General features: G+C 34.5%; 1 protein-coding gene across 2 annotated transcripts in view; it reads right to left on the minus strand.

Annotated features, from left to right (window-relative positions):
• The window catches only part of LOC148945407 (transcription initiation factor TFIID subunit 4-like), a 164,934-nt gene that overhangs the window by 49,123 nt on the left and 98,294 nt on the right, over positions 1 to 17,517 (minus strand). The window contains exons 3-5 of one of the 2 annotated variants that reach the window (XM_089099644.1): positions 10,976 to 11,185; positions 4,831 to 5,019; positions 394 to 501 (exon numbers count right to left, since the gene is read on the minus strand). In XM_089099644.1, coding sequence (XP_088955770.1) covers positions 394 to 501; positions 4,831 to 5,019; positions 10,976 to 11,185 — 507 coding nt within the window. Of the gene's footprint in view, positions 1 to 387; positions 502 to 4,830; positions 5,020 to 10,975; positions 11,186 to 17,517 lie in introns of both variants that reach the window. The other variant, XM_089099643.1, reaches the window with a different exon arrangement.

Genomic DNA, 17,517 nt, shown 5'->3' on the forward strand with positions numbered 1-17,517 from the left:
GAGACGGAACAACTTGATTTAAACATTTTTTTTTGTGATCTGTACAGCATGTCAATGATAAAGAAAACTGCCACACGATAGGGCCATGATAAGTGCATGTTAGGGGCAAAATTTACATTTTATAGGGTATCCTTCAGACCAATCTTAGAGAAGGTGCAGATATTCCTCAGGAAGTGAACCCCTTCCAACTCCAAGTAAAACAAAAGGACATGAAGAGAATGTTAGGAATGTACTAATACTCCTGAACTTTCTGTTTCTGTATTCCTGCGTTTTTACAACAACACCTACAAATATTTTTAAAAATCAACAAGTTCTATATTTTCTAACAAATAAAATTACAAAAGTTCAAAATGACTCAAATGAGTATTAAAAAAAAAAGATAATTACACTTACGACGACCGCCCTGTTTTGTATATTTGGGGTTCTAGGCGATCCAGGTTGGGCACCAATTGTCTGCTGGGTAACGACAGGAGCACGGACAGTCACTTGAGGTTGAGGTCTCTGAAACGCAAAATACAATTTAAAATACACATCAACAAAATTATTACCAGTAAAAAATTTAGAAAGCGAATAAGAGAGGAAAGCCGGGTTCATCTTCCAGGGAAAAGACGCCCTCTGGCATTATCTAGAAAAGAAAATACAAAACAAAAAAATACTACTTTTATTTATTGATTGGTCTTTTTTTTTTTACTTTAAATTGGGTCAAAGATAAAAGAACCACTTAGGGCAACGTTGGGCAAAAAGAGAAAAATAAAGCATAGAAAGGGTGAAAACTATAATGATGGGTGCTGTTTTTAACTAGCCTCTTTTGGACACTAATCTTCCCTAACCATACCGGGCTATATATATATATATATATATATATATATATATATATATATATATATATATATATATGTACTATCTTTATATGTGAGTAATAATTGTGTATGTATGTATTTATTCTGTCTCGGCTCCATATTTTTTTCGGGAAAATTGGTATCTTGGGATATTCTCGCATAAAAAACGATCAAGATAGGCGAGAAGTCTGAGAAAAATCGTTAAGAGCCTTAACTTTGGTCTTTGCAAATGACGTCATGAACTATGTTATTACGTCATATAAGCGTTTCTTATGACATTATACATGGCATCATATAAGAATTTTCTTATATGATGTCATGCATAGCATAAATAAGATTGTTGAGTTTCCAATGCAACAGTTATTTATATAATATAATGTCTGTTGGAAGGCCCAAAAAACGAAAATTTGCAGTTGCAGTTACTATAAATGATGATTCTTTGAAACCGAAATCTGAACCATCAAACGTGTTAAGAAGTGAAATTTGACAACCTGGACCATCAATCGCAACAACACCAATACAGACAGCTAAAGCAAAGGTAATTGCTAAAATATCTGAAATAACCAAAATCCAAAAACGTGACAAAAATTAAATCTCAGAGCAAAGACACGGGCGGTTATAAGATTTGCGAAAATGACAATTAGAATGTGTTAAAAATTAAAATGAAGTGCAAAAAAACGCGCGGTTAGAAGATATACGACACCAAACAATAGAGGGAGTCAAAAATGAAAATGAAGAGCTGTAAGTCATTAAAAATTAGCATAGTCTGGAAGGATCAAAACGAATCAGAATTAGAAATGACAGCAATGCTAATTGGGTTTGGGATTTTGACATGGATAAGGTCATCAATACCTATCATACTTTTGATAAAAAATAACGGTTCGGCGATATGTATTTCACAATGACGAAAGATAAGCCAAGGTGTAACGAAGCAAAACAATTTGAAAATGATAGCGATGATGGTTGGGTTTTGGATTTTGACATGGATAAGGTCATCAATACCTACCATACCTACCAAAAAAAATGTAATTTTATAAAGGCATCACTTCTAATTTAAGGTCCATTTGGACATCATGACATCAAGAAAAGAGTCAAATTGTCTGCGTTTAAAAGAAAAAGTGGGAATCTATATATAGAATTGGTCAAGTTAGAGGCTGACTTTGACTTTTTCGAATGCTGTACAATGGTTTGCGTTGCGCAGGTGCCGATCTCCTAATTCACTGCCTTCGACTGGGAGTGTAATGCGTGGTTGGGGGCAAATCATCCGACACTTCCCGTATTTTCCCTCCAGATTTTCCAGGTACCCATTTAGAGCTGGATCGACACTGGCTGAGCTTACAGAGTCACGTAGAGCTTATAGGTAGTACAAAAAATGACTGTTTCTTATACATTAAATGTTTCTCTTGTTGTTCATACACTAAATTTCTTGTTTGGCTTTATAGCTGGAATATGTGTACCTGCATGTTCTTACTTTATACCTTATTAATTGTAATAAAAGAAGTCTTGTACTCGATGCGACGACTCATTGATTCGACATTCGGTAAGTACCAGATCAGCACAGACTAGGCGGTTCCGAGGCGCTAGAGGTTTCTCCTCGTTTATTTGTTCTAACGCAAAAAATTTAGACCGCACGGCGTAGCTAACCCCCTAAAAAAAAAAAAAAAAAAAAAAAAAAAAAAAAAATCTGGAAAGCAAATCTGATGCAAGACTTGTCCTTCAATCTTTATCCTATCCTTGTCCAGATCCTGATTATTGTCCAGGCCTTGTTTCTTACCTTAGAAAATGAATTTTTTGATACTCATCATTGATCATCACTATATATGTAGGTAGTAATAGGAATTCAATTTTTAGTCTATTACTAGGCCTCAACCACAAATCTGATCCATTCCCAGAGGAGTTAGGCTGGTCAACCTTTTGTTTTCGAATTAAAAATTTTTTCGGGTATGGGAAAAGCACACAGAAAGTAATTTTAACCAGGAACACTGCATCTTCGGTTGTACGCGTCGAAATAAATACAGAACATAGATGTCAGAACGTATACAGTTGCTTAAGATTTCGGAACCATCTATTTTATTAGTATGGGTAGTGAAAGAAACATTTTTATTGCAATATGTTCCGGCTACGTTGACTGGACTAAAAGCACACAGAAAGTGATGTCAACCAGGGACACTGCATCTTCGGTTGTACAAGTCGGAATAAATACAGAACATAGATGACAGAACGTATACAGTTTTTTAAGATCTCAGAACCATCTATTTTATTGGTATGGGTAGTGAAAGAAACATTTGTATTGCAACATGTACCAGGTATGTTGACTGAACTAAAAGCACACAGAAAATGATGTCAACCAGGGACGCTGCATTTTCGGTTGTACGCGTTGGAATAAATACGAAACATAGATGTCAGAACGTATACAGTTAGTTAAGATTTCAGAACCATATATTTTATTAGAATGGGTAGTGAAAGAAACATTTTTATTGCAATATGTTCCGGCTATGTTGACTGGACTAAAAGCACACAGAAAGTGATGTCAACCAGGGACACTGGTTCTTCGGTTGTACGCATCAGAAAAAAAAGAACATAGATGACAGAACGTATATAGTTACTGAAGACCCCAGAACCATCTATTTTATATCAAATGACCATTGAATATTACCAGACACCAATTCTTAAACATTATATCCAACAAGTTAATGAGGTGTGGAAATGAAGGAAAGCAGCCACTATGAAGACAGTCAATATTGGCAATAGTTACACTCCTGACTCGGTATTTACTAGCAACAAACACATCATTTAATAATTATCTAGATAAATTACTTCTCACAGAATATAGGAGATCATTAAATATATACAGGGCAAAACCACCCTTGGCAAATAACTAGCTATATTTGTTGCGTTTTAAAATAATTCCGCGAAAACACTAGTCAAACTTCAGCAAAAGAAGCATTCACTCACAAACCAAAATTGGAAAATCAACTAGTTCACAATTCTAATTTTTAACTTGACCAAGGAATGAGACAAAATTTTTTTTTACAAAGAAGAGAGAGAGAGAGAGAGAGAGATAGAGAGAGGGGGAGACCTGATGGGAAGTACATACAAAGTTTAGCTTTAAACACTTTTTCCAGCGACAAAAGTTATCAAATAAGAGAAATACACCTTCTTACAAGCAAAGGAGATATACCCGACTCCAACATTAATGATAGAACTTCATTAAATAAACACTCAAAATTATTTGACAACAGTTTTTCAACAGTGTTTCGCCTTGTTCAACCAAATATAAAGTAAAATTACAAATAGATGTTTCAATGCAAATTTTAAACAATTCGAAACCAAAAATCTTACAGTCCTTGAAATTCAATGACAGAAAGTACTCAGCACATCTTTTTTATAGTTTCATTGAAAAATTGCTTTTTTTTGGAATTTTATTGATAGAAAGGAAAAAAGCAACAAAATTACCCACTTAGATTTCGAAAAATCTATCCCACCTTACTTTTTAGCAAACAGACGCTACTGGTTTGAACTCTCGATCTGACTAAAAAACTTAACTTCGACACTAGGGGATATTCAGGATTTGTGGTCGGGGTTGGGGATTACAAAAAAAAACTTATAAAACGCAATAAAATTTGTTAACATGTATTTTTGTTAATTTCGGATATAAATTGGGAGGGGGGGGGGCAAATTGGGTACCCGCCCCCCTGGAAACGACCCTGTTCGAGACCCTACATTTTACAGATTTTATGAAATAAAATCTTTTACCAAAACTTCTCTAGACTGAAACCTTTTCACTAAAAGAAAAAAATAAGATAAAAAAAGGGTAAGATTCACAACAAAAACAGCCAAGAAATATTCCGCCTCACCTCAAAGGCTCGAAAACAACACTGGCAAACTGGGTTTTCAGTCGCACATTTGAACGTCAGCCATAGGTGGCCAAATCCAGGACTAAATCTACATTCTTTACTCGCCACTTAGGGTCCCAGTAGGCTATACTTACTTGAAGTTGGGTAGGCTGAATGGCTCTGATTATTGGAGCATTTGTGACAGTTGTGGAGCCAAGTCGGAGCATGGGACTAGCTGGGACAACTGGTGGTGGAGCAGGTACTGAATTTAGAGGCGGTGGAACAAGTCCATCAATTTTGATATCACCCGTGGCCAAAGAATACCGAAGGTATGGTAGTGTTTTCTGAAAAAGAGAGAAATTTAGTACGAATTTACAAATTTAGATTGGATTAAGGAGGAATTAGATTTATGAAAGGAGACCGATCTGCACACTCATAACTTCTTTTCTTTTTAATAATTACTTTTCCAATTTTTCAAATTCTCTATACGCAATAGGTTTACCCTATTTTTTAATATAATTTTCTGGGGAGTGGATTGTTTTAATGAATCGAAAACATGCGCAATTTTTGGTCTAGTTCATTTCCTATTAATCGTAGCCAAAGAGTATCAAAGATATAGTGTTTTCTGAAAAAGAGAAATTTAGTAGGATAGCTTCTAATTTAAAACCAAAGAAAAACATTTAGCTGCCTCTCATGAAAAAAAAAAACAAACAAAAGAGCTCCTTATTACTAGGACAGGCCAAGTGGTCAATTTCGCAGAATTCATTAAAAAGTGACTGTTGCTAGGGTTAAGTCCTTACGTCTCCTAGTGTTGCATAACTCATCAGATCGCTCTTTTTCTGACCACTTGAGTAGACTAAGGGTGTCTTGTCCAGGGAAAACGGAAGTTACTATGCGTTGCAAAAGCCTCCACCGAAAAAGCTATTCAGCTATATGCTGTACACAGCAAAGAATGGGGTTTGAGAATAGCAGTGTATCTGCAATATCACCGTAAGGCTTCCAAAACAAGTGATATGAACTTTTATCAGTAAAATTATAGTAAAATTAACGACGTTGTTTCAAACTGGTCATTGTTAAGAACACCATGATGTTTCAGCCATACTTTTTCCTGCGCAGACTAATTAACAGTTCCACAAACATTTCCTGAGAAGATATTCTTAGACATAGGTGCATATATTTACAACTCTTAGGGGGGGAGGGAGTATGAGACACGAGTAATTTTCTTAGAGTGGGGGAACGCGTTAAAAGCTGAAAGAATACCATCTTATGCCACTATTTTTCAATTTTTCCAGATGGTTGAACCTTCAGGCCACTACAGAAAGAAAGGGGGTACCTGCAATATCTATCATGCCCAAAGGCAATCTTAGTCTTGTATATACCTCATTGTTTGAGAAGATTATTCTTAGACGTACCTGGAAACTACAGAGAAGACAAAGACCCCCTCATTACCATATGATCGATTGAAAGGAGTCGGTAAAAAAATAAACGAAAAATTCTGGTCATAAAAATGCTTCAACACAGTTCAACACACTGAGTTTTTACTTCCTTTTAATCTGTTTTTATGACTTCCTCTCACCTCTTCGCGGACGCCCAGCTTATCTATAGCCCCATTGGGATTGTCAAATAGCCCAATTTTTACAACTAATCATCCTTCATCTGTAGAAATAAACTAAGTATCTTAACCCTTCTTTCATTATAGCCATACAGAAGTGATATCGACGCATATCTTTCGTATAGCTTATTGCTAGATACCGTCATGGAAAAATTGGGGTAGCAAAGTAGCAATGCTACTTGGCAGCTTTCAAATTTGTTGGCAGATTTTGTCTGAAAATATAATTTAAATGCAAAAATGCTTTTTGCTCAAAGAAAGGCTGTCGAACAAAAGGTTAGGTTACTAAAATTCTCTTCATACAATTCCTCCTTATAATACCAAAGCTATCTTTGAGAATTGATCTGAAAGATATATTTGACTCCGTCTAATTTCACCCCCCCCCCCAGGAAAAACTGGCCCAAATACGATTCCCCTGGATACTCAAAACATTTATTACGCAACTAAGATTAATCAATTGGATATTTCCTACAGACCTATGGGAGATAAAAAGTTTTCAAGCGCAAAACAAAGAAATGTTGTGGTAATGCAACTATAGAAACTAAATGCAAACAATATATAAAAAAATAATTTAACAGAAGTCTAGAAGGATTAATTACGCTGAATCAAAACAAATAAAGAAACACTTATAGCATTTGCAAAAAAGACATGAAAAGAAACTATAAGGCTAGTAGAGATTAAATGCGTTACAACGTCTTGAATCATTTCTAACAGTAATAAAAAAAAAAAAAAAAAAAAAAAAAAAAAATCAAAAAAAAATCGCCACCTCAGGTGATCAAGGATGGACTGAGCAGCAGTGCAGACTACAATAATACCCGCCACCAACCAAAAGTAAAAAAAGGACATTGCCCCTTTCCTAAAGCCCTCTAGGAATAGATCTTGGGAGAGGAGGAGCTGGGGTCAAGCAGATTTTTCAGGGAAAGCTAGTCAATTTTAGTAGACCAGTGGTTTTCAACAAGCAATGCAAACCAAATGTCAAGAAAAGGACCTTTAAGAAGACAAAATTGAGAGTATTTTGTGCAAGTCAATGTTCTTTTTTTTCTTTTTTTTAACAAAAAGACTTATATAACGCAAGAGGGCAGTGAAAAATTAGAGATGAATAGGTGGGCCACGGTGACAAACAAAACAAGTTACCATTTACTCAATTCAAGCTATTGACCTTTAAAACGTTCTCCTTAGACTTGCCATACCTTTTTCCTACATAAATTTAGACTAGAAAGTCGAAAAAAAAGATTAAGAGTCTCAGTTTTTTAATAATCTCACGACTTATAACTAGATATGAGAAAATATTTCCAATGTTTCATAGTCTCAAGAGAAATCTTATTTCAGGGAAGAAAAGTACCCCCCCCCTACTAGACAAACCTACAAAACGAAAGAATTTTTTTTTATTTAATCGTTTACCGGTTTGCACAAGTGTTGGCAGGTTTGGTTATACTTCTTCTTTTTTTTTATGGTATCCTTTCTTAACAATTTATTTTTGTAACGTATTTCTAAGTAAATAGTTTTTTTTAACTATTGGTTGGATTTTTAAATATTAGATTTGTTTTTGCGGTTTTAACTTTCAATTCGCTAAAATACTACAATCGTGTTAAACAAATTTTTGTTGACGAGAGCCTATATAATTCGACTACTATTACCACTAATTTTCAAAAATCATTGCAACCACCATACCAGCTGAGGCCAACACAGTTGCGCACACTCCTCCTCCATCGCCCAATTTTTCCTATAACTTATCGTTTGATATGTTTTTGTTGAAATCGTCAAAACAAGCATCTAAAAACTATCCTTTGGTGATTGCGCTACAATTTGTCTACCATATATTTGTCAACTTTTATTTTTTATTTTTGTGGAGGGCAATTGCCCTCAAATCTAAATATTCTTTTGGTCCTCCCCCCTAGATCTTGAAAAATACTTTTTGGGGTATTTTCACTGAAAAATATGAAAGCATTACTGACTTTGAAGACCTGAACATTCGCCGTTTCCAGGAGCCATGTCTTGCATCCGCACATAAATACGCCTTATTTTATATAAATAGCCTTATGAATCTGAATTTCTGTCTTTAAGAGAGGTTCTTCCTCATTTCGCAGAAGACTATGGACGCAGAAGATATGCTAAAAAAATAAAGACAATTGCTTGATTTCCTTTGTTTCCATAGGCGACTGCCGGCATGGGAGTCTACAAGCCAAAGCACCCAACCATGGGCCAACAAATGCACATGGCGATGAGAGCCATATCTCACCACTGTCATTAACATTATTCCTTTAATCCTAAACTAGTTCAAAGATTTGTCTTCCTATTCTTCCAAACTTCTTTCAACTACCCCCCCCCCCCCAAAAAAAAGAAGCTATTTTACCTTTTATTGCTTCATCGCATCTACCCATTCGTATAAATAATGTTACCCAACGAGAATGAATAACTTATAAAAGTGAAAACTGCTGCTAGCGTGAAAAAAAAAATCGCCTTAGCCATCTAGCATTGGGCGTTTCTTAGCGTTTTGAAGTATAATAACGAGGCAAAAAAAATGTAGTTGGCAAAGTTAGCATCGTGATAAATGTCTGATCTCAGCTTCTGAGAAAAAAAAAACACAATTGTAAATTATGAAACAAAAGACAAGATACGCCAAACGTTAGATGGCTTTGGTTTTGGTGTTTTCTCGACACTAGCGCCAGTTTCCACTATTTTAGCTGTCCGTACTCTTTGAACACTACCAGTAGTAAGTGAGAATATGTAATCGATCAATTTTCTCATTATCTAATAAGTTTTCTTCGTCTATTTCCAAATTAAGGGACTTATCCTTATTAACATTAATTTTGAGACCTATTCTCACACTGTTATATCACAAAAATTCCAAATATTCAACCTCCATAAAGGGGGTTTGAGGAGGGAGTGTGCCTGAAGCCTCAAAAAGTTCACATTTATGCAAAAAATTTCGTACTGTCCATGAGCTTTCATATAAATATAGGAGATTGTATAGAAGGAAGACTGTATAGATTGTAAATAAGGAGATTGTATAGAAACCTAAAAATTCTAAAAACTACTTTAGTTTTTCTAAAAACTTCTTTAATTCTAAATTCTAAAAACTACTTTAGATTCGACACCTTAAAGGATCCCCACATTTCGTCCATTTTAAACTTTTTTTTAGTTTTTGTGGCCAACCTATACAGAATTGACAGGGCGGTTCTGCCACAACTTGTAGAGCTAGGGTAAGAGATTCCAATAAACAACAGAGAACTAAAAGCTGATACTAAATTTCCTGGAAATGTGTGAATTTTGTTTTTTCGATTAACAGAGTAGAATTTTCCTTTTTAAGTTCAGAAAAGTGCAGTCTCTAAAATTATTCTAGCATACCTTCAGGGAATCATTGAAATATTATTTGAAGCAACTGAACCCACTTAGATCGAAAATCTCGTCGACGCAGGGGACGTCAAATTTCAGGGTATTTTCAATCAAATTTCATGGCCAAACCGCATATTCTAAATAGCACTTGAAGGTGGTGAGTCCCCTGGGAGAATTCACTAATACTTCCTTTGTCTTTGAGATAGTCAGCCGACCCATTCCATTTATCTCATTCCTAAAGGCGCATTGCTTCAATCGATTCAAGTCTAAATTCTAAGAATTGGTTGGCATAGCTGCTAGTCTTTTAGAAATGCCCTTTTCAAAGAACAAGAATACAAGAATCAGAAAAAAATCCGGGAGACCCAAAAAATTCGAGACAATTCAGAGACAAGAATAGGGACAATCACCCAGAGGGCAATTGGAGGAAAAGAGTAGAATAATTAAAAATTTAATAGTTAAGATATGATCAAGAAATAGAGAATCCATAGTTACTTACTAGGCCTAATAAATTAATAATAATTTGAGTGACTATAGTTTTATTATCAATACATTAATTAAACAAATGATTAAATATGCAAGTTCAAAGTAAACTTGAAGGATAGAAAAAAAAAATATTTTTCATAAATTTATATTAGTATAATAGGATTTTATACTTTAATAAAAATCGGCTTACTTCTTTTTATCAAGTTTTTTATTGTCTGCGTGTTCCTACTGTACTTTGTTAGTGTATCGATCCCAAGGGCGTATCCAGAGGGGGGGGTAGAGGCTTTGAACACCCCCCTGAAATGTTTGTCCGACTCGTAAAAACGTAACAAAAATGAATATAATTTTTTTTTTGATGTTTTTACTAAAGTTTTTTTTGTAACCCTCCCTTCCGAAATTTTTTATACCCCCCCCCCCTCAGAAAAAAAAATCCTGGATACGGCCCTGATCGATCTCCTTATTTTGATGCTTCCGGGATTTTTTTTTTTTCATTTACTTATTTGTTCTTGAATAAATTCTACAAGGGACTGTCCCATTTACGATTGGTCCTAGAAAAATGAAAAAAATAGTGCCCTTCTATGTTTTCTTATAGCTTCCTAGTTGCATCACAAAACAAAGTCACTTTAATTTAATTCAGTTGCGGCGAGAACTAAGATGTCTTCTAAGGGGTATACACAGAAAAAAAACGTGTATGCAATTTTCACGTGATTGCATCCTTTTTTTTAGCAAAAATTTGACAAGCCTTAGCGTGGCGTGCTTGGAAACAATATCTCTCATAGTAGAAGTTCTATTTCTCTAGTAGTAGCAGTCCTATCTATCTTGTAGTAGCAGTCCTATCTATTTTGTAGTAAACTGCGTACAAGTCAACTTACCCGAAGGAAGGGAGCTAAGCATGGCTGCTCTGAGGAATTTAGTTCTTTTTGGAGCCTTTGTGTAAATTCTTCAGGTTCAATTCTTCCATCAATTAAGGCTTGAATGAGCGTTGCCACATTTTTAGACACACCTTCTGCTTGCTCGTTGCTTAGTTTGAGGAGTGTCGCTAGGAAATTTTTACACTTTAATTTCGCCGTTTCTGGAGTCATCTACAATAAAAAAGAAATTTTCAGATGAAAAAACAGTTCAATAAACAAAAATTAGGGGACAACTATTTGGAACTTTGCCTTTTTCATCGTTATTACAAAAACAAAATAATTGTGACGCCAAAAAAAAAAACGCAAAATAGAAACAACTAGTCAGAACATGAAAACTAAAATTAGTGAGTTCAAATTAGTTTGCTTTGAATTTGATTAGTTATTTGACTTATTTTGCACGTTTTTGGTTTAAAGTAGCTCTTGACTTTGGCACGAAAAATCATTATTTTTAAGTTAATTTCTTATTCAAATCGAGTCTTTTCTCAGGTAAATTAAAACTTTTAGAGGGATTTATGATCTAAATTCAAACCAAGAAAGCAAGGACATTCAGAATTCCTGTTTAGGGGGGGATTCTTTTTACAAAAAAACTTAAAATACACATCAGAATTTGTTAATAGGCATTTTTGTTGCGTTCTTACGATTCAGACATTTTTTTGTGGGTGGGGGGGGGGGGTCAAAACCCTGAGTCCGACGAAACTGATGGTTACTGAAAACAAGTAGTCATAATACGAAAACTAAAATTCCCAAGATAATTCATAATTAAACTTTAACTAATTCATAATTAAATTAAAATTTAATTAAGTCCTTATTAAATCAAAATTTAAATTAAAACTTCACATAATTAAATTCATAGTTAAAGCTAATTCATAAATCTCTTAAACTTTTTTAGGCTTTTTAGGTATTACTTGATAACTCATATTGGATAAAAACTAATATCTAAAAAGTATATCACAAGAAAATTTTATTTTATAGCTAAAATCATAGGTTAAATCCAGGCACGTACACAGTAATTTATTCCGGGGGGTGTAAATCCTTCAAATCCCTATTTCTGTGAGAAGTATCAGAAAATTATGGGAAAATAAAAAAAAATCATAAGATTTCTGGGGGGGGGGGGGGGGCTCGGCCCCGGAGGCCCCCTTGCGTACGTGCCAGGTTGAATCTTGTCACAATATTTAGTACCATAGCTATAATGAGCGACAAACTCAGTAAAAAGTTGATAGCTCCAAAGCCTTGTAGCTGCATTAACTACAGACGATTTCTTCACAAACCAATAAATGAATATCAAAATTCAGAACCTTAGTCTATGAGAACCTCGAGGAAAATACTCCAGAAACCCCTAGAATAACTTATCAGGGTAATTTCCAATGTTGAATTAATCAAAGCAATTAGTTACATTCGGGGCCTTGCAATCAAATATTTACAATAAAACATCACAATAAAAACTATTTTTATACAAAAATAAATAATCAGATTTCCAATGAATGACGTAAAATTAAGAAAAGTCTAAGATCAAATTTCTTCAAATCCAAAAAGCGTAGATGATATCAGATTATAGATGCATAGTGATCCGATCCTTTGGGATCGAAAGAAGGGGGGTCTCGACAATCCAACATCCCAATTCGATTTCTCTGTAGCACAGGATAGAACTTGACAGATGCAACAGCTATCTTAACAGAAGTGGTCAGTTACTGCCGAGAAGCCCCCCCCCCCCATCCCCAAAGTGAAGGAATACATACAAACATCACTTCAAAAAAAAAAAAAAAAAAAAAAAAAAAAAAACAGCGGAACTTTTTTACTTTCAAATACTATGGTAAGATGTCAAATCGATTACGAATCGTAGCAGTAACGGGGTAAGTTTGAAAATTTTTTGGTGTGACAGCATTTCAAAAGTAACCTTCTGTGCAATACCATTTAATTGTGTCTATTAGGCTGAAATAACCCTTCAGTTTCAAACCTAGTCCAGGTTTCAGAAAGACAGGCGCAAGACTCCAACCCAACCCCCTGTTTTAGGTATATTTAGCGTCCGTCTCATTTTCACTCAATTCATAGAAATATCATAGGCAGCGCAATAGCGCTACCTAAGCAAAGAACGATATTGGAACAATGTATTATTTCTTTTTTTCCTTACCCGGGCACTTCGTATTGAAGGAGTTGTCATAGAAACTTCGAAAAGGGCTCAAGTAGTGTAGCTATAAGGATAGAGAGCGGACAGTCCCCCCACCATACAAGCAGACAGTACTCCTTTATAGTGTCAATTAAAGGTAGCAGACAGATAGGACATTACTGTATCAATGAAAGGCAGCAGACAGATAGGACATTATGGTTATTGTTGGTTATGTCATGTTAATGTTGTTTGATGGTTATTGTTGATATGTTATGTTGATGTTGTTTCATGGTTAGTGTTGTTATGTTATGTTGATGTTATTTTATGTTGGTTATGTTATGTTGTTTGATGGTTATGTTATGATGATATTGTTTCATGGTTATTTTGATGTTGAGTTATGTTGTTATGTTATGTTGATGTTGTTTCATGGTTATGTTATGTTGATGTTATGTTATGTTGGTTAGGTTATGTTAATGTTATGTTGGTTATATTATATTAATGTTATTTGATAGTTATTGATGTTATGTAATGTTGATATTGTTTCATGGATATGTTATGGTGGTTATGTTATGTTAATGTTGTTTGATGGCTCTTGTTGTTATGTTATGTTGATGTTGTTTCATGGTTATTGTTGTAATGCTATGTTGATGTTATGTTATGTCATTTTTTTTATTTGGGCGATTCTTAACTGTGTTCGGTATATAACACAACTACCATTTGAACAGTGTTGAAAGGTCCCCTATCCCAACCCCAAGGACCCCCTCCCCCAACTCCTGCCCCTACCCCCCTCCTAACCCCCTGCTACCCCCTCCCTACGACCCCCCCTCAGGCCCCCTTTTTTTTACATGATATATTTTTTTAAACTTTTTTTTACATCTCTTAGAATGACATGTAACATACTTACTACATAAAAAAATCACATTTATCACATTTAATATTTTCCGAACTCAAAATGAGAATCATATAGAAATGTTAGTCGTGACTTTTACAAATAGAAAAATAATGTTTGTAGTGACCTTTTTTGGACAGTTTTTTTTTGACAGTTTTTTCAACTTTTTTTTTACATGACTAAAAATCAGCATTCAACATGTTCCATCTACAAATTGTTTTCACGGGGAAAAAATAAAAAAAACCAATGGGCAAAATTCCCGAAGAAAAAAGACAACGTGCAATAAGTTTCACGAACAAAAAAAATTAACATGCAACCAGCTCCATGAACAAATCCAGTTTCATTTGGATAAATATCAATCTATAGGTTTCACAATGATTAAAATCAACAAGTAAAAAGGTTCTTGAAGAAAAACCAGCATGCAACAAGTTACGCATACAAAAAAATCAGCGCACAACAAGTTCCATGGAGAAAATCAGCTTCAAGAGGAGAGAAATCAATGTGCAAGTTTCTCAATGAGAAAAGTCAACATGCAACAAGTTACACGAACCAAAAAAAATACGTAACAAGTTTCATTAACAAAATCAGCACGCAACAACTTCCTTGAACAAAATCAGTTTCACGAGGAGAAAAATCAGTGTACGAGTTTCGCAAAGAGAAAAAAAAAATCCACATGCAACAAGTTTCACGAACAAAAAAAAACAGTCAGCACACAAAAAATATCCACGACCAAAAAAATATGCATGCAGTATGTTCCATGAACAAAATTAGTTTCAGGAGGAGAAAAAAATCAATGTAAATATTTCACGATGAGAAAAAATTCACCTGCAACAAGTTTCACGAATAAAAAAAACAGCAAGAAAGAAATTCCAAGAACAAAAAACAATCAGCACACAACAACTTCCATTAATAATATCAGTTTTACTAAGAGAAAAATCAATGTCGAAATTTTGAGAAGTGAATAAACAAAATCACACTGTAACACGTTTCACGAAAAAAAGATCATCATTCAGCAAGTTCCACGAACATAAATCAGCGTGCAACAAGCTCCATGAACAAAACCAGTTTTATCAATGAGGAAAATCATTGTAGAAGTTTCGTCAAGAGAAAAATCAACATTTAACATGGATCACGAACAATGAAATATGCATGCAATAAGTTCCGTGAACAAAATTAGTTTCACTAGGTAGAAAAAAATCAATGTACTTGTTTCACGAAGAGAAAAAACAAACATGCAATTATTTTCAGGAATAAAAAATCAGCACACAACAAGTTCCACGAACAAAATTGGTTTCACGAGGTAGAAAAAAAATCAATGTTTAATTTTCGCGAAGAGAAAAAAAAATCAGCATGCAACAAGTTTCACGAAGAAAAATCAGCACTCAACAAGTTCCACAGGCATAAATCAGCACGGTCAAGTTCCATGAACAAAATACAATTCAAGAGAAGAAGAAAAAAATCAATGAGCAAGTTCCACGAAGAGAAAAATCAACATGCAACAAGTTTCACGAACAGAAGACCATCATGCAACAAGTTCCTTGAACAAAATCAGTTGCACGAGGACAAAAATCAGTGTACAAATTTCGCGAAGAGACAAAAAGCAACATGCAACAAGTTTCACGAACGAAAAAAATAAAAAAATCAGCACGCGACAAGTTCCTTGAACAAAATCAGTTTCCCGAGGAGAAAAATCAGTGTACGAGTTTCGCAAAGAGAAAAAAAATCAACATGCAACAAGTTTCACGAACAAAAAAAACAGTCAGCACACAAAAAAATTCAAGATTAAAAAAATATGCATGCAGTATGTTCCATGAACAAATTGGTTTCAGGAGGAGAAAAAAAATCAATGTAAATGCTTCACGAAGAGAAAAAATCAACCTGCAACAAGTTTCACGAATAAAAAACAACAAGCAACAAGTTGCACGAACAAAAAACAATACGCAACCAACAACTTCCATTAATAAAATCAGTTTCACGAAGAGAAAAACCAATGTACGAGAAGAGAATAAACAAACTCACACTGCAACACGTTTCCCGAACAAAAGATCGTCACTCAACAAGTTCCAAGAACATAAAGAAGCGTGCAACAAGTTCCATGAACAAAACCAGTTTTCTCAATGAGGAAAGTTATTATAGAAGTTTCACGAAGAGAAAAATCGACGTTTAACATGGATTACGAACAAAGAAATATGCATGCAATATGTTCCATGAACAAAATCAGTTTCACTGGGTAGAAAAAAATCAATGTACATGTTTCACGAAGAGAAAAAATAAACATGCAACAAGTTTCAGGAATAAAAAAATAAGCTCGCAACAAGTTCCACGAACAAAATCAGTTTAACGGGGAGAAAATCATAGTTTAAGTTTCTCGAAGAGAAAAAAAAATCAGCATGAAACAAGTTTCACGGAGAAAAATCAGCACTCAACAAGTTCCACAGGCATAAATCAGCATGGTCAAGTTCCATGAACAAAATTGGCTTCAAGAGAAGAAGAAAAAAAATGTTCAAGTTTCACGAAGAGAAAAATCAGCACGCAACAAGTTCCATTAACAAAATCAGTTTCACGAGGTAAAAAAAATCAATGTACAAGTTTCGTGAAGAGAAAAAAAACAGGCTGCAACAAGTTTCACAAACCAAAAAAAACATCCCTCAAAAAGTTCCACGAACATGAACAAGCACGCAACAATTTTCACGCAACATAAATAATCACGCAACAGTTTCCGTGAACAAAACCAGTTTTCTCAATGAGAAAAATCATTGTAGATGTTTCACGAAGAGAAAAATCAACATTGTAACATGAAAAACGAGCATAGAATATGCATCCAATAAGTTCCATGAACAAAATCAGTTTCACTATATGGAAAAAAAAATCAAGTTTCATGAACAAAAAACCATCATACAAACAAGTTCTATGAAAAACAATCATCACTCAACAAGTTCCTTGAACAGAACCAGTTTCACGCGGAGAAAAATCTGTGTACGAGTCTTGCGAAGAGAAAAAAATCAACATGTAGCAAGTTTCATGAACAAAAAAAAACAGTCAGCACACAAAAAATCCACGATAAAAAATAATACATGCAGTATGTACCATGAAAAAAATTAGTTTCAGGAGAAAAAAAATCAATGTACATGTTTCACGAAGAAACAAAAATCAACCTGCAACAAGTTTCACGAATATAAAAAACAGCAAGCAACAAGTTCCACAAACAAACAAAAACAATCAGCACGTAACAAGTTCCACGAACAAAATCAGTTTCACGAAGCGAAAAATCAATGTACAAGTTTCGAGAAGAGAATAAACAAAATCACACTGCAATTTGTTTCACGAACAAAAGATCATCACTCAACAAGTTCCACGAACAAAAATTAGCGTGCAACAAGTACAATGAACAAAATTAGATTTCTCAATGAGTAAAATTCATGGTAGAAGTTTCACGAAGAGAAAAATCAACATTTAACATGGATCACGAACAAAAAAATATGCATGCTATAAGTTCCATGAACAAATTAG

The sequence above is a fragment of the Artemia sp. Qi Xiang Cuo genome, chromosome 13 (genome assembly GCF_049724085.1).
Source record: "Artemia sp. Qi Xiang Cuo chromosome 13, ASM4972408v1, whole genome shotgun sequence".
In the NCBI taxonomy this organism is placed as follows: Eukaryota; Metazoa; Arthropoda; class Branchiopoda; order Anostraca; family Artemiidae; genus Artemia; species Artemia sp. Qi Xiang Cuo.